This window comes from Python bivittatus, unplaced genomic scaffold, assembly GCF_059951505.1.
Source record: "Python bivittatus isolate LINGU-HERP-01145 unplaced genomic scaffold, Pbiv_v1 ctg000590_np1212, whole genome shotgun sequence".
Taxonomy (NCBI): Eukaryota; Metazoa; Chordata; class Lepidosauria; order Squamata; family Pythonidae; genus Python; species Python bivittatus.
This window is the reverse complement of record NW_028277086.1, coordinates 28,616,693-28,640,317: the sequence shown is the minus strand read 5'-3', so window position 1 is coordinate 28,640,317 and position 23,625 is coordinate 28,616,693. Positions and strand designations below refer to the sequence as shown.

The 23,625-nt window shown below is 36.5% G+C and overlaps 1 protein-coding gene across 11 annotated transcripts in view; it reads right to left on the bottom strand.

Moving 5' to 3' along the window:
* Window positions 1–23,625, bottom strand: part of PAG1 (phosphoprotein membrane anchor with glycosphingolipid microdomains 1) — a 108,697-nt gene that overhangs the window by 3,450 nt on the left and 81,622 nt on the right. For 6 of the 11 annotated variants that reach the window (XM_088149176.1, XM_088149173.1, XM_088149174.1 and 3 more), the window contains 5 exons: window positions 19,479–19,685; window positions 14,732–14,783; window positions 12,175–12,271; window positions 7,280–7,875; window positions 521–580 (listed from right to left, as the gene is read on the bottom strand). In XM_088149176.1, the coding sequence (XP_088005302.1) occupies window positions 521–580; window positions 7,280–7,875; window positions 12,175–12,271; window positions 14,732–14,783; window positions 19,479–19,603 (930 nt within the window). In that variant the 5' untranslated portion in view covers window positions 19,604–19,685. The remainder of the gene's footprint in view (window positions 1–520; window positions 581–7,279; window positions 7,876–12,174; window positions 12,272–14,731; window positions 14,784–19,478; window positions 19,686–23,625) is intronic. The other 5 variants (XM_088149182.1, XM_088149180.1, XM_088149181.1 and 2 more) reach the window with 1 other exon arrangement.

Sequence of the window (23,625 nt, the reverse complement as noted above, 5' to 3'; positions counted from 1 at the left end):
TACAAGGATGATGGTGATCATTCTATTTCAAATATGTTCAATTAATAGAATTTAATAGCTTCCCTTCTTCATGTAGAAGGCATTTTTGTTCACACAATAAAGATGTTTTCTGATTCAGATACAAATCCTTTTATCATATTATACTCCATTCCAAAAGTTCTTCTGAGCCCTGACAGTTTTTATCATGTGACATGAAGGGATGGAGTGAGAAGGAAGGGCCAAGTACAATTCTATGTGTGCAGTTTTCAGATATTTATATGGGCCTACATCTGTATCAGTGTTGGCACTTCTTAAATTGCCAAGAAGCAAGCCCCTAATGATAGCTAGTGACACAAAATAGTTCCAGTATGAAAGGCTGAAACTGATACTGGAAACTGAACTGGAGGCATCTAGAAAAAATAATTACATAATCCAGTTTGCATTTGAACCGCTATTATCAGGCCTTCTTAATCATAGAACACTTAACAGTGGTTTAATCAGGATTTTTTTCCTGAATACATTTCATGCAAGAGAAACTTACCTCATCTTCTGTAAGAGATGGGTCATCTTCTCGAGATTTATAAATCAATGAACTAAGCCTCTGAAAAAAGATAGAAAATAAACCTTATTTAAAAGATAATGCCTTCCACAAACAAAGAAACAAAGAAACAAAGAAACAATCTTTCTTTCTTTCTTTCTTTTCTTTTCTTTCTTTCTTTCTTTCTTTCTTTCTTTCTTTCTTTCTTCCTTCCTTTCTTTCTTTCTTTCTTTTCTTTCTTTCTTTCTTTCTTTCTTTCTTTCTCTCTCTCTCTCTCTCTCTCTCTCTCTCTCTCTCTTTCTTTCTTTCTTTCTTCTGTCACTTTTTCATTAGCTGAAATTTGAAGGTAAGCAGCCTTAAGCAGAATTTTCAGATGCGGCAGAAACTGTTGGGGGTGAAATGATCCAATAATGGCACTAATATCTGTTCTACTGAATTCTATTGAATGTTTGAATTTTCACTGAAATGTGACTGAGACAGCAGAAGTCTATATTTCAGCATTTGAAACCAAATTTCTGACTGACTGCAGGAATTTCCTTTGCATTTTTATTGAATTAAATAATTAATATTATTTCAGTGGTATTTTCTTAGCTCTAACAAAGTGAACAAGTTCTATTCAGTTACTGAGCCTCACTTGACAGCCCAAACTCAGAATTGTGAAAATACTTAATTGTTCACAGCAGTTTATTTTGCTATGATTTTTGGTAATTTTATTTCTATTCTGATTTTTTTCACAAAGCCCAAATGACAACATAAAACTGTAAAACAATAGAAAAAACAATTAGAGATAAAACAGAACATAAAGTGAAGCCAACCACATAATATAATCATTGGATAACACAATAGTTCATTAAAAGCCCAGGAAATAAGATTACCTTAACATAAGACAGTCTGAACTTTATACTCTGAGGTAAATTACATGTAAGTACTCAAAATGAGGTAGATAGGAAAAAAAAGAAAGAAAGAAAAACAAATCCCAAATACAATAAAAAGGCCTTCAAATAAACCCATGGTTTATTAATTAAAAAAAAAGAGTCAAAATTACACATTGCCAATATTTGGAATGCAGTTATGTCTGTTGCTTATTCTTTCCAATCTAATATAATGTCAGAAAGAAAGTAAGGAAAGGGGCTCAGGAGTCTGTCTGCCCATTTGGTTGGCTGGCTCTCAGGAGGATAACCCTCTGAAAATGAAACAGAATGGAACGGTTAATTTGGGGTGGGAGGAGAAGCTGGCAAAAGAAAGACCAAGCTTGAAAAAGGGCCGTATCTGGCTGAAGGCTGCAAAGAAACAGGAGGCAGGCACGGTTCCAGTTTGTGGGATCTTTTAGAGGAAATTGTAACAGTGAATGCTTATGAAATTGATAAACCTTTGACCTTTCCCAAATGTCTTTATGCTTCAGTTATTGCATGCTTCTCTGTCTTAACAGTATCATCTGTTTATTTATAAATCAGATTTACAAGGCTGCCCAACTCAGCCTTGACCCAACAATGACACCAACTCTGGGTGTCATTCAAGTTAAAAATACACCCAGTACAATAAAAGCAAAAAGAAAGCAATAATGTGGAGACTCAAAGACCCAGCACATTAATAATATTCCCACAGAAGGCACTTATTTCCCCAATCCAGGGTTTGGGGAAAGAGCCAGGTCTTCAGGGCCTGTTTAAAGGAGAGCATGATCAGGCCAACTTGAATCTCTTGGGGGATACTATTCCAGAGGGCAAGTACTGTGATAAAGGGCGTCTCATCAGATGACATTGTTTTAAAGATGGTCCTTGGAGCATGCCCACTCAGCCAGATCTTACTGGATAGGCAGAAGCAATGGAAGAAAGGCAATCCCACAAATAGCAAGGTCCTTTGCCATGAAGGGCTTTATACTGTAGGTCATAACCAGCACCGTGAACTGCACCTGGAAGCAAGGCTGCTCATGCAGCAGAGGTTTTACATGGGCATACCAAGCATATAACTGTCTGTGCTGCCACATTTGGACCAGCTGCAGCTTTTGGGTGGACTTCAGTGACATCTCCATGTAGCATGCATTGCAATAGTCACACATGAGGTGACTAAGGTGTGAGTGACTGGGAGAAGGTATCCCCAGTCTGGGAAAGAGCATAACCAGAATACCAGATGAATCTGGGCAAAAGCCCCCCTGGCCACAGCTGCCACCTGCTCTTCAAGCAAGAGCTGCAACTCAAAGTGTGCCCCAATGTGCACAATTATGCCCCATTCAGAATCAAAGATGGAAAATCTATGGTAGCGGGAGGTCCAGGAACACATAGCTACTTGGTCTTATCAGGGTTGAGTTTAAGCCTGTTCTTTTCCATCCAGGGCCCAACAGTCTTCAGGCATGGGACAAGACATTGACAGCATCACTTGGTCATTCCAGGATCAAGATATATAATTGGATATCTTCAGCATATTGATGATACTTGATCCCATCTTGATAGATGACTTCACCCAGTAGCTCCATGTAAATATTAAGCAGGAAGGGAAGAGTGTTGAGACCTGTGGCATCACACAAATCAGGGGGTTCAGGTTTAATGTCTCTCCCACTCTGTAAGTACTCATTGGAACTAGCCATGGAGAAAGGTGGAGAATTATCACATCACCCTGCCTCCCACTCCTAATCCCTGCAGTCAGTGCAGAAGTATATAATGAAGGAAGGCTGTGAGAGAGCAAAAAGAACCAAGACAGTTGCACTATCACTATCCTGGCTCTGCCAGAAGTCATTGAGCTGGGCTATCAATGCCATCTCTATTCTATTCCCAACCTGAAACCTAACTGAAAAGGCCCAGATAATCTGCTTCTTCCAGGGTCATCTGAAGCTGAAATCTGACCACCTTCTCAACAAACTTTCCTAGAAAGGGAAGGCTGGAGACTGGACAAATGTTTCTAGCACTGTTGGGTCCAGCAATGGCTTCTTGAGGAAGGGGCATACCATCACCTCCTGCAAGGTAGGCAGAACCATCCCCTTACTCAAGCTGTCTTATGCTTTCAGATTACTGGTATATCTTGGTCAACATTATCTTTTCAATGACTCGCAGCAATTCTACAGGTTTTCCTGAATTTGTTCCAACCACCCCAAGACATTCTAGGAAGATGCAAAGCATTTGGCATATCTGCCACTGAGTTACAGCTCCTTCCTAAGGAAGAAGATGCAAGACTAAAAAACTGATTGCCCTTTCCAAACCATAGGAATCCTTCCATTCAGGGAAGAGACAAAGACTCTAGGAAGGAGTGGAAGGAGGAAGATATTGCTATCAATATTAAGATCACTGAATGCTTTTTAAATTATATCAGAAGCAGGAAACTGGCTATTTTATGACTGAGCATTGGATGTGAAGGATACCGAAATGTTAGTAAAGAAGCTGAATTGTTTTATCTGCCTTTGCTGCCAAAGATATAAGGGGGCTAGGGTTAGGGTTTGAGGGGGCTAGGGTTAGAGTTTGAGAAATTAAGTTATACATCCTACTGAAAAACTTCTGTGATCTAACAAAAACAGGTAATAAATATTTCTCTAACATTGGCTTCTTTCAGTGATTTTTAAAAGGCATCAGGGCAAATTAGCTTAACCCCTTGAAACATATTAACAGAAAGTATCATTAAGGATAAAATTATCAAGCCTTGCTGAGAAAAAAAAACCTTGTGCAAGAGAAGTATCTCATTATTATTTTTTTTCAGATTTGGTGAATAGGAGTGACACACAGATAATCATCTGGATTTCCAAAAGGCTTTTAACAAAGCTGACATCAGAAATTCTTCAGCAAATCTAGCAGGTACAGGATAAGAGAAGATATCCAACTGATTAAGGAACAAAAAATAGAGAGTAGGAACAAGTAGAAGGCTAGAAATGTGGGGACCTCTAATGATACTGAGAATAGTTTTTTTTCCTGTTCCCCAACAACAAATAGACAATAGTATAAATCAAGTCAATCAGTGAAAGCAAGGTATCTGGGATAGCTAAGGAAAAGCAAGAGTTAAGAACTCCAAAAGGATTTTTCCAGTTTGGATGAGCAGCAATTGATAAGCATGCATGGGACTGGAGCAAGGAAATTTACACTATTTCTGATTTTTTAACTTAAAAAGAGTATTAAGTAAGTGGAACACAACAGAAGTGTACAATATTAAGCATGGCATGAAGAAAATGTATAGTAAAGTCTTCCTTAAGGTGGCCTTGGCTCTGGGTGACTATGTTTTGTCTTCTAGGCAACAATTTAGAATTGGGTGTTTTCTAGGGATGATTTCACTTCCCATCCTAGCCTTCTTCTGGTGTTCTTCCATCCAAGCACTAACCAGTACTGAACTTAATCTTCTTGAGATCAACCAAGAGGTAAAAAATTTCTCCTTAGTTTATAGTATTAGAATCTATGGTCGTCCAATGAAACTGCATGATGGGAGATCAGGTTATAAAAAGAAATACTTCTTAACATACAATTATAATACAGAATTTGCTGCCATAAGGTATGTCCACATTTTGGATGAGTTTAAAAGGATTGGGCATACTCATGGTCAATGAGTTTGTCAATGGCAAATATTAATAATGCCTAGATACCTCCTCCAATACACTGCTTCTGAATAACTATGCTGGGGAACACTAATATGTGTATAAGGTGGTACTGTGGTGCTCATGTCTTGAGGAGGTTTTTGTAGGGATTTTCTAACCCTAATAGTCATTTGATATGATCCAGCACAGTCCTTTTTATTAAGTTTTATCCTTAGGTAAAGAGTTTTACCATCTTATTTTTTTTTTAAAAAATTGGAGGTTCTAAAAAAAATTGTGCTTTTATTATCATGTTTTTTATAATTTTAACTTTTATTGTTGTTATCCTGCTTGAGCTCTTTCTTCAAAAGGTAAGATATTAATTTTTAAATGAAAATGCATTATATTTGGAAGAAAGAATAGTCATGCATGATTACATAAAGATAATGTGAGGATTGAAAATTAGAATACTGTAATTTAACACAGCCTCAACTCAAAGCTTAAAATAATATTTATGTATTCAATCACTTCAAAAAACTATTTTTCACTCAGCTATAGTTGTTTTTTTCTAAAGTATAGGGCAGTTTATTTAGTGGTATTTTTACGAAGAGGTGACTAGAAGTCTATGTAGCCGATTTCAGGAAGACTTTTATTCCATGAGTACAGTACATTTCAGCTATACAAAAACTGCTCTTAAGGGACTGAAGGTGTCACTTCTTGATTAATTCTTGTAGGCAGAAATACTGCCACACATTCTCATTTTTTATGTTTTCTGACATGGTATTTGTCTTGAGCTGAAAATCTACTTTACAGCTAATATGTTTATTTGTATCAATGTCTAAAAATCATATAGAAGTATTGTGATTTCCCAGTCTATATTTATACCGTGGCTAAGAAATTATGAATGCTTTAAATATAATGCTAAGTAATGCTACTCTGTGTGTGCATGTGTTTAACTTATCCTGCACTTGATTCATGTAGAATAATTAGACTAAGATTCAGTCCTCCTCCCTGCCTATCCACCCATCAACAATCGGGCTCTTTGGACAACTGATTTGAAAAAAAAGGGGGGGGGGTTAATAGATTAGTTCTATGATCATTTTGTCAAGATTCATTGTGTGAGTGATGGAAGAAAACATAGGAACAAGACATGAACATTTTCCAATTGCTTGAGTAGTACCAATGAACTCTTTGAGTTGTTTAACATCAAATGAGTTTTGATCATCAAACATCATCATCATCATCATCATCATTGTAAAATTCTAGGATTTGAGCCAGAAAAACAACACTAATTTGTTCATCATTGGTGAGCTATAATCCTGGATAGAGTTGTAGGGATAAGTAACTCCCTCATTTGTTGTTTTCCTTTAAGTAGTTTTTCAAAATAGTTTTAAATATTATTTAAAATGTGACAGATTGCATCTCATGAAAACTGATTTATTTTACATATTTTAATCTGTAATATACTTAATAGAAATTCATGCTGCTATATACAGTTGGGTCTTTGGGGGAAGAACTAGAGAAAGTTCTTTGTTTTTGTTACAAATTAAAATTGTGGATACACTTAAATCTAAAATTAGATCAAAAGTCTGGAGGCCAGGGGAGAAATCCAACTGCAAGTTTTCATGAACAATGAGAACAGTAGGGTATGATTCATCCTATTTTTCTGGAACGAATGTTGAAGGTTTTTGAGTGTCTGCAGAGGAGAGGAGAGCAAAGGAAACCATATCACATGAGCAACATTCAGCTGTGTAACTTTATATTCCACCCCATGATTCTGTTCTCTCCCACATTTTGTGTTATATTGGCTGGCTAGATGTTGGCCAACAGTAACACTTTGAATTCCTTCTGCTCTTAATACAGATTATCTGGAACATTTCAAAACAAGGGATAGACTAATTAGACTAATTAATGTTCAGTTGGCAAGCATGTGTCTCCTGGGTAGATGCTGAAGAAAAAGAACCATTCATGCAAATGTCTCCAAAAATTTTAGGAAGCAGTAAGTTTCAGTACTCTTGAAACTGTCACCAATTGCATACAATTCCGTGCCTTCCTCTAGCTATTTGAATATTATCCTTCATTTATGAATGCACATATGAACATTCACACATTATACATAGATCACACAAATATTGCTGTTTTTGATCTTAAGATTTTGCACCAGAAGAAGATACCAACAAAAAATTAACTATATATTTACTAATGAACAACAGCATTTGCCATAGTATATGCACAAACCTCAAGTGCACTTTGTTATAATGATTACACAAAATAACGTATACCTTGTCAGGTTCACTAAGCCTTTCCATTACTTCTTCCTCTTCTTTGGCTCCTTTATCCTGTACATTCTCATTTTCATCAAGAAGTTTTATTGGTACAGGAGGTGGAGCTTCATCTTCCACATCTGGAGTATTACTGCTAAGAGGACTCTCTGAATTAACACTCTGACAACTTTTTTTATTTCTGTCAACGGATGCATATTCTGCTGATTCTGTCTTCTGCTCAAGAACATGATCTAAAATTCCATTAGCCATCACTGTGGTCTTTGGTTTGCATTTCTCTGAGTTGGCTGCTGCTCCCAGGTCCTTAATTTCCTTCACAGTTTCATACAAGCAATCTTCTACTATGTTCTCTTGAGAGGAACTATCTTTCAACACTTCATAGGGCCCCTCCATTCCCAGACTCTGGTCATTTTCTACAGTTCTTGTGGTAAGAATCGTTTCTATGCCATTATTTGGAGGAATTCTGGGTAGCTCCCTACTTTGATGACATTTTAACGACCTTCCCAAGTTGTCTTGTTGATCCAAGAGATCTGTAACAGAGGTTTGCACTTCTTCATAAGGCTGGATGGAAGTTGTTGTACTATCTTCTGAAAGAACTAGAAGAAAATTGCATAAATACATAAGTATTAATTTCAGGATCTTAAGATCAATACATCTATATTGCACAATATACCTGTAGCATTCTTTTAAAAAAAACATTGGCACCCAAGGAACATGTTTGTTGCCATGTTGGAAATACTATGGAATTTATTTTGGTTTATATTGTTTTTTGTTTGTTTGTTTGTTAACTTTCTTATTTTTTTTGTCCCATTGGATTCTTTTTCTTTTGGGTCCACATGGAGTTTCTTTGAAGTTGGATCTCTTTTTCTGTGAGCCATTGTAACTTCAGCATGTTCCAAAAGTTCCTGAAGGTGGAGGCTGAACTATCTACCTCATTGGCAGAATTTGATGTCATGACTGGGGCAGTGTCTTGTATGGTTATCTGGGATTGATTTTGGCTTGTATATTGTGATGCATAGGGTGTTCTCTGGAATAAGACACTATCTGTGAGCTTGATCATGCCCTCCTGGTTCTTTTGGGTGACCAGAAGAGACAAGAGTAGACCAGTGGATCCATGAAACTGTTGCTGCCTTATTGGTGAATGGGGTTGTCCTGGCTAGTTTTAAGCAAGTTCTGGTGCATTCTCTTTTGAAGAAGAATTCTCTGGATCTAGGTCTATTGAATAAAAATCCAACCTTCCTTTTCTAATGGCTTCAGCTGCAGAGTTCTCTAGAGAAAACCGATTAGGTTTCCAGTCAGGTTTCAGGCCTGGGCATGAGACAGAAATGGCATTCATCACTCTGATGGATGCCTGTCAGGACCTGGGGAGAATACATTCCTGCTGGTGCTATTTCACTTTCTGGCAGCATTTGATACCATCAACTATGTAACCATCTATCTTATTTATTGCGTTTAATAAAAACATAAGAAGCCCTGTTTCCTGCAGAGGAGCAAATAGTGCCCACTGGAGAGAAGGGTTTTCAACACAGGAGTGAATGGGCCTAAGATATGTTAGAAAATGCTCTAAAAATCACTACAAACAAAGCAAGAATGAACTGTTCCTTCTTCCTTTACTTGCCACTATCTGAATACAGTAGTCATTTGGGATCCCCTTCAGCAGGTAGGCCTGGACTTTGCCCTTGAGGTCCAGTTTTAGGGGCATCACTGCCTTGATGCCCCTTTCATGCAGGGAATGTAAAGGACTCTTAGCGAAGAGGGAGAATTTCCTTTCATCAGAAACTATTACTATGAAATGTTGGCTTTCCAGAAAGGTGGCTCCCTTGGCACTAGTTACCATTTCGGCTCCTGTCATATTCAGAGCTAAACTGGCAAAGACCAAGAGACATTACAGACTTTCTCTTCCTCTATATGCTGCCGATGCCCTCAGTTCTTATGAAAAGAACCTTCTCTGTGCTCCAACTATGTTGAATGCCTGGTTACCGAGGGAAGGGCCTTCTCAGTGGCTACAACTTTGTTGTGAAGTTTCTACAGAAACGACGCCTTTTCTCTTTAATGGTTGTTTATCATTTGTTGAAGGGTTTTTTTTCATTCAGGAAGAAGCTTGTTTTTGAGAAACCTAAAGTTTATTTATCATCTTTGCAGTGAATGGGCAAGCAAATCCAGATACACTCAGGTAAACCCTCTCCCCCCGCAACTCCACTCTCTCCTGTCATCATAAGATTAATAGCTGATTTCCAGACATGGATTCAACATCTCTAAGCAAGAGAGGGCAAGGGAGATACATCCAGACTTGTCTAGATAAGGGCTAAAGAAAGCCCCTCGGCCCTGCCCTTGTTGGTTAAAACCTTTATGCCAAGCAAAAGAAAGATTTTTTTTCCCCCCTGGGAGATTGCATGAGAGAGATTGCTGGAAAATGTGGGAAATGGGGAAATAGCCACATGTTTTTGGTGAGCTGGTTTCCAGGAGAAATAGAGAGCTAAGCACTTCTTCAAGGAGGAGGAAAGCATGGTAAGAGCAGAAGCTAACTTTCTCTGGGACTGGAGGGGAGAGAGGATGCGAATCAGAGCCAAGAATTTGAGGGGGGAGGACATTAAGGATGAATGTTTGAATGAAGGGTGTGAGTAGGAAGCAGTGAGTGTAGAGAAACAGAATGGACTTCCTGAGGCCTGTGGAAAGGACAGAGCCAAGTGTCTCTGGGTTGGAGGTGAGAAACGGTACAGAACCATGGCCCTGAAATCTCTAGAGTATCAATAAGAGCTAAGAGGAGGTTCTACTAAAACTCTGGATGAAAGTTTTAGGAAGCTACCTAGAGAAGCAAACTGGGGAAATCTCTCCTCTCTGAAGTAAAGTGAGATTCCTAGCTCAGGATTTACTTTCTGAGATCTGGTTTAAAGCATGGTAGTCTGCTTTACAGATTCTGATATTCTGAATGTGTCTGCTAACAGCTTCAAAGAATTTCTTTATTGGAAAGTGCTTTGGTGCAAGCTCCATTTTATATGTTTCATACCATCTTAAGCTACCTGAGCTCTGATCTGTGCCTAGTCTCCCCATAGCACTCCATTTGAGACCCTGTGTTTTTGTCAGTGCTAAATGCCCTATTCATCCACTTGCAATTTTTTGGGCATTTGTCTTAAATTATTTTTTCTCCTTCCTTTTAAAAAAATAATCTTGATTTAGTTTTTTTTAATCCTTTGGTTTTCATCTTGTCAGGAGACTGGGCAGCTCTTCTGTATCACACATCTCAAAGCTACCACAACAAGAAAGTGATGCTACAGAGTTAATTTTCCTCCTCCTCCTCCTCCTCCTCCTCCTCCTCCTCCTCCTCCTCCTCCTCCTCCTCCTCCTCCTCCTCCTCCTCCTCTCCATGTTCAGTGTATTGACAAGGAAGTGTTCAAGCTATGAGAACCCCATCTCTCACTAGCCAGTGTTAAGAGAAAGGAGCCAAGAAGATGGATAATAACAACAGGAACTAGTACATTATCAATAACCAAAAGCTGTTCCAATGCAGGAGGAAGATTGAACCTAAGAGCATGGCCAAGAGGATCAAGATCCCTCCCACCATTGTGTGCCCCACATCAACCATTCAGCACAATCTTATTTTAGCTACTGCCTGATTGTTATCCTTTTTATTTTTCCTTTAGATTTGATAGCATATGCACTGGAAGGCCAGAATACAGTTTTTACAGTAAATCTAAATAAATAAAATAAATCTTTGGAGCAGACAACCTGCAGCTAAAGAGTTACCAATGTCCTGCATTCTCTAAAAAAATAAACAAGCCTATGATATTTATTTTATTGCTTCTTTTCCTTTAAAATTTAACAGAGGAAATTCAGCCAAACATATCACTATGTTTACTTTAAGCTTCTAGAAAGAAAGATTTTCAACTTATTTTAAAGTTAAGATAATTTCAAATGCATAGTCAACCAGGAAGAATCATTGACTTTTCCGTTACAATCATATAGTTAAAGTGAATAAACTGAGTTGAGTGTTTTCCATTTCTTCACATACATTTTCTTCCCTACACAGAGTATACATTTGCTCATTAGAAATGAGTACAGCATTGTATATTATAATTTACTAGCTGATTCTGGAACCAAATTGTAACACCATTTCCATAACAGAGAAATTCTTATCATAAAACATACGGTATGTATTCAAGTTCTAGGAATGTATAACTAAATTTTGCAGACATTCATGTTTTCTTATGCAGAATCACAATATAATTATTAAATACACTCCCTTTCTTTCTCAGTACTGGGTTGGATCCTGACTAATCATGCTTGAAGTATCCCAGTGAAATCACTGGGTCTATGATCCAATTTCTGTAGCTTTCCTCTACTCTCATCTGAATTTTTTCATATAATGTTATAATCTTCTGAGTGCCTTGCATCCCTCTGGCCAAAAAGATTTAATTGATTAGAAGGCCAAAGTCTTCTCTGTAGGAGAATCCTATTTGTGGCTACATCTCTGTTCAGATTCTGGTGAGCAATAAGAACATCCTTACTTTCTACTAACTGCTTCCAAAGGAATGACCATACTAGTCTTTTTTAGCAAAAATATTTCTAGTGGTACATTAAGCATTAACTGTGTTTTTGCATTAGCTAGGGTTCTCCTACTAAGAACTGCAGGACTGCTAGCCACGGTACTGAATTCAAGTCAAGAATCATTTAGTACTGTCCAAGGTCCTGAGCCTGGTCTGTTCTTGATCTGTACCAGCCGGCTGCCTTACAATGACGTTTATCCTCTTATCTGAGCTATTGCTGTTCTGTGACAATGCCTACTGTAAATGGAATCAGAATTGTCATCTTACATCATTTTAAGCACAACTCAGTGTTAGCTTGCATGTTTATGACGAGTCATCAAGTGCTGAGAAATCATATAATGATAATCTTACCATCTCCATTACTGACTCCACCATTCTGTTCACTGCTTGCAATCGGATCTGTAGCCAGACTTGTGACAGAGTGACTAAATGCCTCTTTATCTGAAGGCTGCAAAACAAAATGTGGATTTAAATGAACTGGTCAGGATATGAATATCCATTTTATTAACTTCCATTTTATGATTGATGGTAGGTAGATAGGTTAGTAGATGATATGTTAACATCAGAGTCTAGCAGTGAGAATTGCAAGAAGTCAAACATCTATGGAAGATCCCTAGATGGTCTGAATCTCAGGACTGTTTCTCTTGTCTCCCTAAAAGAAAAAGTCAGCCATCCTCACTATAACCAGTACTTAAGGCAAAAAATGAAAGCATGTAAGAGCAAGGGCCTTCTAAACTGAATATGCTGTACTGCTAATCTGTGTTTAAGACAGGGTTTCCCAAATGGTGAGATGTACCTCCCTTGGAGTTTCATTGCATTGTTTACATTGTTCATTTGTGTTCATTTTAATGTTTGGATTTTAGGGGACATGTATATATTAAGATTACACTAAAGGGAGGTGTGATTGCAAAAGGTTTAGGAACCCCTGATTTAAGAGCTCAGCAACTTCACTGTATGCACTCGTGTGCATATATTCTTGTTGTGAAATCTTCATGACTATAAATTTATGGTTTCCTTTCTTGGTCTTGTAATATCATAGACCTTAGGTGATTAATTAACAGCCCAGGTATGGCACTGGGATTTAAAATCCTGATCACCTTATAGGTATGGTGTATCTCTCCTATTCAATATTATCAGATAGGAGTAGCAGAATATATCCCACAGAAGATATATAAAGTCCATATGTGACAGAGGCCATTCATGTTATAATGCATTTGTGATGAGGAATATAATTCATTCCTCTGGGGCTGAGTTTGTGTAGTTTTTAGGTCAGCCATACAAAGAAGCAGAATAATGGCTTTAACTTATATTTTATTACTTATATTGAATCGTTATAAATGTTCCTATAATTATAGATAGTCTACCTATTATCCTATTATTATAGGAAAAAAGGGTCACATTTCCTGATTAGACTATATTTTAATACAACTGACTGGATGTTAGTGTTATATCATAGAGTAAACCACCAATTCATATCCACAAATCCAAATAACTAAAGGCTATTGTAGTTAAATATGATACGTTAAGCATCATCATTAATATTACTATGCACCTGTATCCTGCAATGAGCAATGAAAAGTTTCAGGGATACAGCGTTCACCAGAGTTCAGTTTCTTTTGGAAGGCAGTCACAAGTGGCTTATTTGTTTTTGCTTATAACTATTAAAGTTGAATGCTATATTTACTGACAAATATTTTCCTCCCCATCACTTTTCTTAGAGGGAACCAACAATAGCACAGTATTCTTCCAGAGAGCAATTTAGCCTCTCTGTCTCCCTTTCACTTTGTAATAGTTGTTTCTTCACTGAAGTCAATGAGGCTTAGTGGTACGAACTTAACAAATACTCTAGGGAGCACTCTTGAGCTAAAAAGAGCTTCATGGTTTTTTCTCTGTTATTTTTCCTTTCTGTAGAGTTGGGCTGAATGGAAGGAGTCTTGGCAATACTGTACATCGAAACTCTTCAATGTACAAGGGTAAAGATGGCAGTGTGTTCAGGCAAGCCTATCGCTAATATGTTAATGGACTCAGAAAAGCCCCCCCCCCCCCCACGATCTATAACAGTATTCTTGAGTACATTCCAAAGAAAGAGTCTTGTAAAAAATGTATCTCTTAAGATTTTACAGTTTTTGTAAGTTTTATGTGTAGATGTATACAGTGAGATGGGTGGTGTATAAATTTGATGAATGAATGAATGAATGAATGTTCTTATATAACATTTCAAGATTTTTCTTTCTTTCTTTTTTAGTTTTGTATATATGTCTCTCTCTGACCAGATATCAAAATCAAAATCTGCTAACCAAATATTAAAATCAAAATTAGAATCATTTAAAAATCTGTTTTCAGCATATGTATTTTCATGGTTTTTTTTAAAAAAAAACTGATACAAAGGGCAGTCCTCTTAAGTCAGCAGGACATGCATTCCTGGGCCTGAAAAGGTTACAGAGGAGGAATGATCATTAAGTCAAAAGTGCATTTAAAAATACTAAGCATACTATTGAACTTTTGAAGACAACGTTTTAATGAAAATTCCTTAGATCAAGAGTATGCAACAGTACTCTTATTTTATATTGTTTATTACATATACATGTTTTGATCAGAAAATCACAAACTGGCGTCATAAGTGGGTATGCTACAGGATAAAAATAACTACCTGTGCTCAGCTTGAGTAGGTAGTCTAGGTAGTTTTTTATCTATAAAATGAAGCAACTGTCTTTTATCAATATTTTTATAAGGAGTACGTAAATGCATTCTTAGCATTCAGATTCCTGTCTCATGTGCTTGTACACACACACACACACACATATTAAATAATGCACTAGTTCTACAGTTCAGCCTTTCTCCTTCATTACAGACTTGAAACTATACAAAAGCATTTTGATAGTTATTTTTATTAGGGTTTTTTTTTTACCACATTCATCAGATTTTCATGGTCCCCATTTTGCTGCTCAGGTCTCTTCTCCCTTTAATGCAAATCAGATTTAGTTATATTGTTACAATATCCATAATCAGTTTCAACAAATGACATTTATATAAGTTATGGCTAATTCTGACTCCATTCCAACTATATTTTTGGTTAAGATCAATTAAGCATCAATAGTCTCATTGTCTTCAAGAGGACTGAACATGACTAATTTTAGTCTAATTGAGGCTGTTAAGGTATTTAATCCTGTAGACTAAAAATATGGATACAGGAGTCAAACACCTAAGTCCAGCAGCTATATACCTATGGTTGGAAGGACTTTTGCCCTAAGTCTATGGTTTCTGATAGGCTTATTAGTGTATTTCAATTTTCAATTCTGTATTGCTGTTCTTTCAAGTATTCCACATGAGAAGAATACAGTTCAAGCTGAAGCTCTTTTCCGCTCTTTTTTAGGCTGGTGTTTTGAATGGTGAATAGAAATTTAAAAACCAAAATAAGCATCCTCCAGTTACACTTATTTGGGGCAGTATAAACTTCTATACCCTTTGAGAGCAAAAACCAATCTTTTGTTTTTTTGTTGATTTAGAATTTTTAGGCCAGCTTGACACCTGCAAAAATATCTCCATTTCTTAAATTTCATAGGAAATTTTATTAATTTTCTTCTAACATGAGACAATGGTGAACTTTCTCGTTCTGAAGATGTAGATGATATACACAGAGCAACTAATGTTTTGAACCTGAGCTTTTTGGCTACTGCCAAAAGGAAGTTCTACAATCTGAAAATATTAACAGTACTCATATAATTTTATAAGTAGGACACTTCTTTAATCAGCTTCTAAGAAAGCACATGTCAAAGTGAACACATTAATCTCTCTGCTGCCAAAGAATCTTTGGTGTTGTTTTGCTTTAGTTTTGGTGGAAACGTATTACACAATCTTTGCCAAAAGTCTTTTGGAATTCTTGATCAGATTTTAGAAAAGATAACAGCCAAATAAAAATGCTAAACATTGTTTCAAATTATCCATTGCTCTTGCTGTTTTCTATGTGCTTAAATATTTTATTAACTCACGAAAAGTAAGATGCCCCCAATGCTTTTAAAATAACAGTATTCAACATAATCAGCATCATATCTGAGTTTTGGAGAAAAATTGTGACTGACTTACCTCTTTACTAAATTTAGTGGTAAATCGCTCATTAGTTATTGCTCTACTTCTAAAAATGTGACTCATTATGCTATGTATTATGCTATTTAAATTCCACGATTCTGTCCATGCTGTACACAATATGATTGCAATCTGAAGTTACTAATTTGCTCCCTGAAGGTTTCCTGCCAACATATCTCTTTTCAAATGTCATCACTGATATAATCAACAGCATCTATGCAACTATTCTAGGAAATACTACATTTAGTTTAATCACATTTCTGGGCAACTACTTGCTATACAAATATTCTAAAGATCATATCCCAGGCAACTACATGCTAAATTATTGAAGTATGATGGTCAGGTAATGTCTAGCAATAGAATTTGCATAGCTTGGTAGATACAATATACCTAGTAGACAGCTTTTATAATATGTTCTTTATTATCCTCCTCTTGGAAATATCTTTCATGTCAAGCTCACAACAGGATTAAACAATAAATCACAGTTCTTCAAGCTCATGGCTTGGCAGAAGACTCTCAGACACTACATAAATTAAAACCTGTATTGTAGACAAGAATGAAGCCTGAAATTTGACTGTTGATTGTCTGTTGCATTGCTAGAAAATCTTTTTCTCTGTGTGTGCATACGTGTGTCCAGAATTAAAATTCTAGGCTTTTTCCTCACGCCTTTCTGTGAAGAGATATTTGGCTGGTCTCTTGATGGCCTTGACTGGTAGCTGAGATATATTTTTATTCCCTCTAGCTTGGGAACTGCTACGTACTGCTTCACGTTTCAAACTTTAGGCAATGAGGTGCCAAAGAGGAAAAAAGTCTGGAAAATCACAAGCTTTGGAAAGTTTTTTTCCCCTTTTTTCAGGAATATTTAACTCAAAACCAATATAATTTCTTTAACAAAAGTTTTCTTTATATTTTATATGGATAAGGAACTTAAAGGTAAGAGCAAAACTGTTATTTTAAGATTTGTCATGCTTACTGACAAGATGCAACATTAGTTAGAGCACAGCTTGATTAAGCTCTAGGCCAGTGTTTCTCAACCTCAGCAACTTTAAGTGGTGTGGACTTCAACTCCCAGAATTCCATATCTGGCTGGGGAATTCTGGGAGCTGAAGTCCACACAGCTTAAAGTTGTTGAGGTTGAGAAACACTGCTTTAGGCTCAAACTTGGCTTGGCATGGCTAAATAAGCTATACTGCACGCTAGGATGAAATCACTTCTCACAGTGAATTACCCTCTGTCAACATGAAGGTACAGTCCCTGTGATTTAATTATATATTTTTCCTGCTTTTCTCAAGGCTTAATGGATTTTATGCCTTGTGCTTTGAGGACAGGTGATTGTCGGTTGCTGATATCTTTGCCCTGGGAAATTCTGGCTCTCAGCTCCAGCAGGACTGATCTAGGCAAACCAAGTTTTGTTTGTTCAACTAATCAGCAAACTATAGTGGCATATAATTAATTAATGTTGCATGCTGATCTTAAGTAAATGGAGATCAATAAGAACTGTTTTCAATTACATTGAAATTAAAAGTAATGATTAAAACTGAATTTTGTTTCAAGCATTTGTAAATGAAAATATCACTTTCAGTATTAAGCCAATTTTAAAATTTCAACACTGAACAATATTTAGTTCCAGAAATGAAGTTATTTTTAATACAATGATAATTAAATAACTGTTATTTCTTAATAGTACTAATGAAATTAGCCTGAAATATATATCAAGATTTGCAAAGTTTCATTCTGATTGGCTGTTACTGGACTTTTAAACATGGAGACATTTTTATAATGTACAGTAATATGGGAAATGATGGTGCATCTTGAGATGATAAAATAGAGGATACTACTTCAGACTGCAAGTGAAGAACTGGTATTTTTAACACTTCCATCCCTACCACTAAAAATTAAACACAGCAATATTTTTTCTTCCTTGTGGGATAGCTTGTTTTGACTTTCAGGTTACTGTTAAGATGGGAAAGTGTTAAAAAATGTCAGTCACATCCTAAAACCTCAAGTAATATATCTACTTCAACCTCTTCAAAATTCTTTCACCTGATGTTGCTGCATATATGGATCATATTAGCTTCCTGCTGCAGCAAAACCAACTATCAGCTTATTCTGTGACCATTAGAAGCACTTACCATTTAGCATGCTGCAGATTTAAGATCTAGAATCTATCTCATTTAAAACTTTATCTCATTACCATTATGATGTTTTCATACAGGTAGTCTCAAATACAGAAAATGAGTTTCTGGAAATGAGTCTTCTGATGTGAATAGTTCTGTATTTGCTAGTCAGAATTTGAAACAGATACTTTTCAGTAGTAAAGATAGATAGGCGTGGCCTGTTCTAGCCTGTCTCAGCTTAGCACCTGCCAGATATAATGGGATTACAACTGTCAGAATTATGCCAAACCATTATGCAGAGTTTGTACAATTATAACTAGTGCACCAGCAGTGACCATTCCTGAGTCAATCAGATTTGGTCATCATTATCCTTACTTTGGTTATATCCTGTGATGAGTACAGCAACACACTTTATATGATGCTACCCTTAAACATGTCTAGAAATTACAACTAGTGAAAAGTACAAGATTTACATAATGTCAGTAATGAAAGATCTTCAGTGGCTGTCAGTTTTTTTTTTTTCTGGACACAATTTAAGATGTTGAAGTTATTACTTATCTGGCAAGTGGGAGAGGTTCTTATCTTGTGTTATTCCCAAATCTGCATAGTCATGCATATTTCTAGACTTTTCACAGACTTGGTAGCTCTCCTTTGAACTTGCTCCAGTTTGTCACTATGTTTTTTGAGCGATGGTGCATGGAGTTGGACACAGAATTCCAAGTAGGGCCTGACCAGGGCAGAGTGGGGCAGAACAATTACTTCCATGAACTGTTACAGCAGGACAGCCTTGTTAGTCTATAATGGCAAAAAATCAAGAGTCTGGCAGCACCTTTCTGACTAAGACATTTTTATTAACAGCCAAAAGCTTTTGTGAGCTGCAGCTTCCTTCATCTGATGCACAGAGCAGCTAGAATGATGTAGGATTTAAAGTGTGGTGAGGTGGGTGGAAGGAAGGAAGGAAGGGAAGGGGGGGGAAGATAGGTTAGTTATGCAGATGTGAAGTGCGAGACAGGTTACAAGTACCTTAGCAATTAACAATTGTAATGCATTAAAAACTCATCGTGTTTGCTGAAACCTTCTGAAAGTGCCTGAAACCTTTTGATGTAAAATTTGATGTTCAACAATTTCTTGTTTGATGGTGCTGTTAAAGTCCTGCTTTCTTAAAATGGCCACTTAGAGGACTGTTATGGAGCATCCTGAGAGGTTGAAATAAAATTTGTTAGTTGGAAAAAGTACTGATTTTTTCCCCATGAGCTGGATTCTATGTTCCTGTTAAGGAACCCCTAGGTAGCATTTCCCTTGCCTATGTTGTCCAGTGATTCATTACAGATGCTCAGAGAGATTGCAATATCCCTGAATGGAACTCAGGATAGATTGTTTCTTGCTCTTCACTTATTGGCTAAGCTTACCAAAGTAATTATATTTCTGTTCTTTCTTTTTTGGCTAAGTCCTTACCTGTCACAACCAGAGCAGAGAAAGATGAGAAAACTAAATACCAGAAGCATTGCCATGGCTCCCAAGCTTCCCCATACAATGACATGAAGCACTCCAGTACTTAGGAAACTTCCATCAGGTCCCATGACGTAAAAAGGATGTGATGATATGAATGGTTGACTTGATTACCCACGATAAGACTTGGGCATTTTATCTGAAAGAGTGTCTCTGTAGGGAGAGAAAAAGTGGGGGAGGGGAGAGGAAGCAATTTAAATACACCATATATAGCAAGTTGTCATAACAGTGAAAATTAAACTTTTAATTTTGCTTTAATAATGTGTTTTAAAATTTCAGTGTATTAATCATTATTACATATTAGAGCTCAATTTTAAATCAAGACTTAATCTAATTAAAATGGAAGCTATCCTGAAGCTTACAACAAATGTGATTACGTAGTATTAAGAGAACGGCAGTTTTCGCAAGCTCAGAAGCAATTTTTATTAGTTTAGCACTTGTTCCAATATTGAAATCTAAAATTGCCCAATTTAGATAGGGATTATTTAACACATTTCTGTACTATGGACCCCCTATTCATTTTAGCATAATAAATACGTAAATTATTCAGGAAAAGTTATGGAACTCTTAATGAACATTGAAAGACCCCTTTTTCCTGACCTACGTTCATTTCCCTTTTCCTACTGGCCCCACCTGGCCACTGTGACTAGTTTGCATAGCGAGTCATTTGTGCAGCATGTTGCCCACAAAATGGCTCAGATTTGCCACAGACTTCACTGTTCATGGACAGAATCTTTGGTGGCGGCTGGGCTCTTGACATATGCCCTTTTAGCTTGTGAATTCTGAAGAAATGGATAGAGGCTCTCCAAGTTATCCTCTGCCACTTGCAGGCTTGACCCTTGCTGTGGTGGTTCCTTTGTGGGGTCAGGGGTGATGTGATGACCTGGATCCAGGAGACTGCCTCTCTATGGGAGGCAGGTTTTCAAGCAGCCCTGAAAGTGGCAGTGGTGTGGTCCTCCTGAAGATATCCTTCTTTGATCCAAGGGCCTTTGATAACTATTCCTCAGTCTCTAACTTTCCCTTTTGGGAAAAGGTTGTTGAGATGGTGATGGCAGACCAACTACCGGGTATGCAAAATAAAGCGGAATATCTGGACCTTTTGCCATCAAGGTTCAGGGCCAGGTGGGGGATGGAAATGGCACTGGATGCTCTTCCTGATAACCACTATTGGGACCTGGATGAAGGGACTATGCTCTCCTTGTTGCTTTAGGTCTCTTGACCATGGTTACCTTATTGAATAATCTTATGTGGTTGGGGATTGGAGAGACTTTTTGCAGTATTTCTGCTCCTTCCTCAGTTGGTAGGTTCAATCAGTTGTAGTGGGGAAGGAGAGGACTGCATGGTGAATCCTGCTTGATAGATTCCAATTGCTATTTTATTGTTTTATTTTTATACCTATTGTGGATGTTTTAAATTGTTTTCCTTAATTTCATGTAACAAGGGGATATTTTAAAAGGCAACATTTGTTCCAATCTTGGGCACACGGTGGCAGAAGTGGACTATTGTTTTCTCCTGGCACTTGAAAGCTATTACACTTTCATGTATTGCCAATCAACTCTTATTTTAAGCCACTGAATAGTTTGCAGCTGCAATAAAATTTCACAGGAATGTTATTATTCAATTGTAATCCATCAAAGTTAAATTACTAATTACTAAACATTTTCACATTTACATTTTCTTGGATTAGCGATTCTTACAACTATAGAAATCACACAACAGATACCAAAATGTATTTTTCATATTACTTCTGACAACAGTTTCTACAGTCACTTCAGGCACAAAGGCAAATATGATTTTAGCCCATTCTTTATATCCTGCCACTTATGGAGAACAAGAAATGAAATGTGTCTGACCATAAATTTTTAGAGAGTGTCATGAAGTCCACACACTTGAAGAGAGTGAATAAGTATCTCTAATAACCAGCCATAAAATGACTTTTCTACAATCAAATCATGTTGAAAATATATCTTGGTCACAGCTCCATTAAGAATTCTTCCTAGAATACAGGCAAACAAGATCTCATCAATACAAATGTTGGGCTTTGTGGAGTCCATTGGCTTAGAATAGAATAGTCCTTTATTTCTGTGTTGAGCAGCAAGATTTACATTCAATGCTAAAATTAAAGCCATCCCATTATTTTATTTTATTTTATTTTATTTTATTTTATTTTATTTTATTTTATTTTATTTTTATCTTTCTTTCTTTCTTTCTTTTTCTTTCTCTATCTATCTATCTATCTATCTATCTATCTATCTATCTATCTATCTATCTATCTACCTACCTACCTACCTACCTACCTACCTACCTACCTACCACATTTATATAGCCTATATTTTAGACAAATGTAATAATTGATGCCACTATTGTATAGTACTAGAAATGTTTTTTTCAACTTGGTTTGCTCCTGAGATGTTCAACTCCATTTCCATAATTCCAGACGCATGCTGGGCACAAAGTCCAATAGTCCCAAATTGCAGCATGTGTATCAGGATCCCACATATATCTTTCACAGTTATTCTAATTTGTTGGCCTTGAGAGTTGTTTACTTTCATTTTGTTTCTGATTTCTTAAAATATGAGCGTATTTTGCTGCAAAGGTATAAAATAAAACCGTGGTCATGAAACCTCATGTATGAAAAAGTTAAGTGCCAAGAATTCATATGAAGGACAACAAGGTTAGTGAATAACATCCATGATTTATTTTTTCCTTTTATCATATAATTATTTCCTTTTAATCAGGGAAATTTATTCCACTGTACATTCACATGTGTGTTTAGACAAGAATTAACCCACCCATTACCATCACCTTTAAAATGCTGGGGAAAATATTTTAGCTTTGGCAGTTGTTTTAGCATGCCATACACTTTCCTTTTGTTGGCCTGATTTGCTATATTTTCCCATTGATTTTTACAAACTTGTATATTCTTTTCCATTCCCGTGAGTTTGCTAACAGTCTTACGCTGCTATTTGCCATGAATAGCCTTTTAAAAATCTCCTTGGACAGTCAGTTAATCTCTTCTCATTCATAGTTCTCTGATTGTAATGTTTTGTTGCTATCTTTTTTCCCCACTTCTACTCTCTCTTTTCAAAATTGTCTTTAACAGTTTTTTCCTCTTCAGTACATGGCAGGACACTCATCTTTAGCCTTCCTGTTACTATCCCACCATTCCTCTTTCAGGAAACTGTTGCATAACTTTCATTGACAACTCCTGAATTATGTTGTCAATGATTTTCTCATTTAGAGTTATCAGAAAAATTAAAAATGGACAAAAAGATTTATGGTTTGGAGCAAAATAAGGCAGAATTTGAAGTACAATTGTGCACTGATGAATATGTAATTGCTAAAATATAAACTTTTGTTGAAATTTGAAACAGAGGAAGAACAGATTAAAGAATGTATGATAAAGTGGGCTAAGAATTTTGGTTATAATATACAGATGGATCAGTGGGAAAATGTGGGTAAAAGGATTGAAATTTACATTGTGTTATGATCTCAAAGAGAATTTTTATAAAATGATGTATCATTGGTATATGATGCCAGGGAAATTAGATAGAATGTATAAAGGCATTTCAAATGTATGTTGGAAATGTGAACAACATGAAGGGACATTTTATCATGCTTGGTGGACATGTAAAAAAGCTAAACAATTTTGGATTCAAATACATACTTTGATACAGAGGATTTTAAAGATTAATGTTCAGCTGAAGCTAGAACTTTTCCTTTTAGGACTAATGGATAAACAGTTAGAAAAAGCTTATTTCAGTATATGATTACTGCAGCAAGATTATTATATGCACAGAGATGGAAAGATTTGACACTATCCACTATGGAGGAACAGTTGGAGAAATTGACAGATCTTGCTGAGATGGATAAAATTCTTTGATTACAGAAAAAAAAATACTATATTTATTGGTGACTGGAAACTTCTTATGAACTTTTTGCATAAAAATGAAAAAAAAATGAACTTGTGATTTATGGCTCTGATGATTAGGCAGGATAGATTATAGAAATAAGAGTATTATGATGTAACTTTAGATACGTTAAAATATAATTGTACTTGCAACTGCTGTGAAGAATATTGGAAGCCACTGCT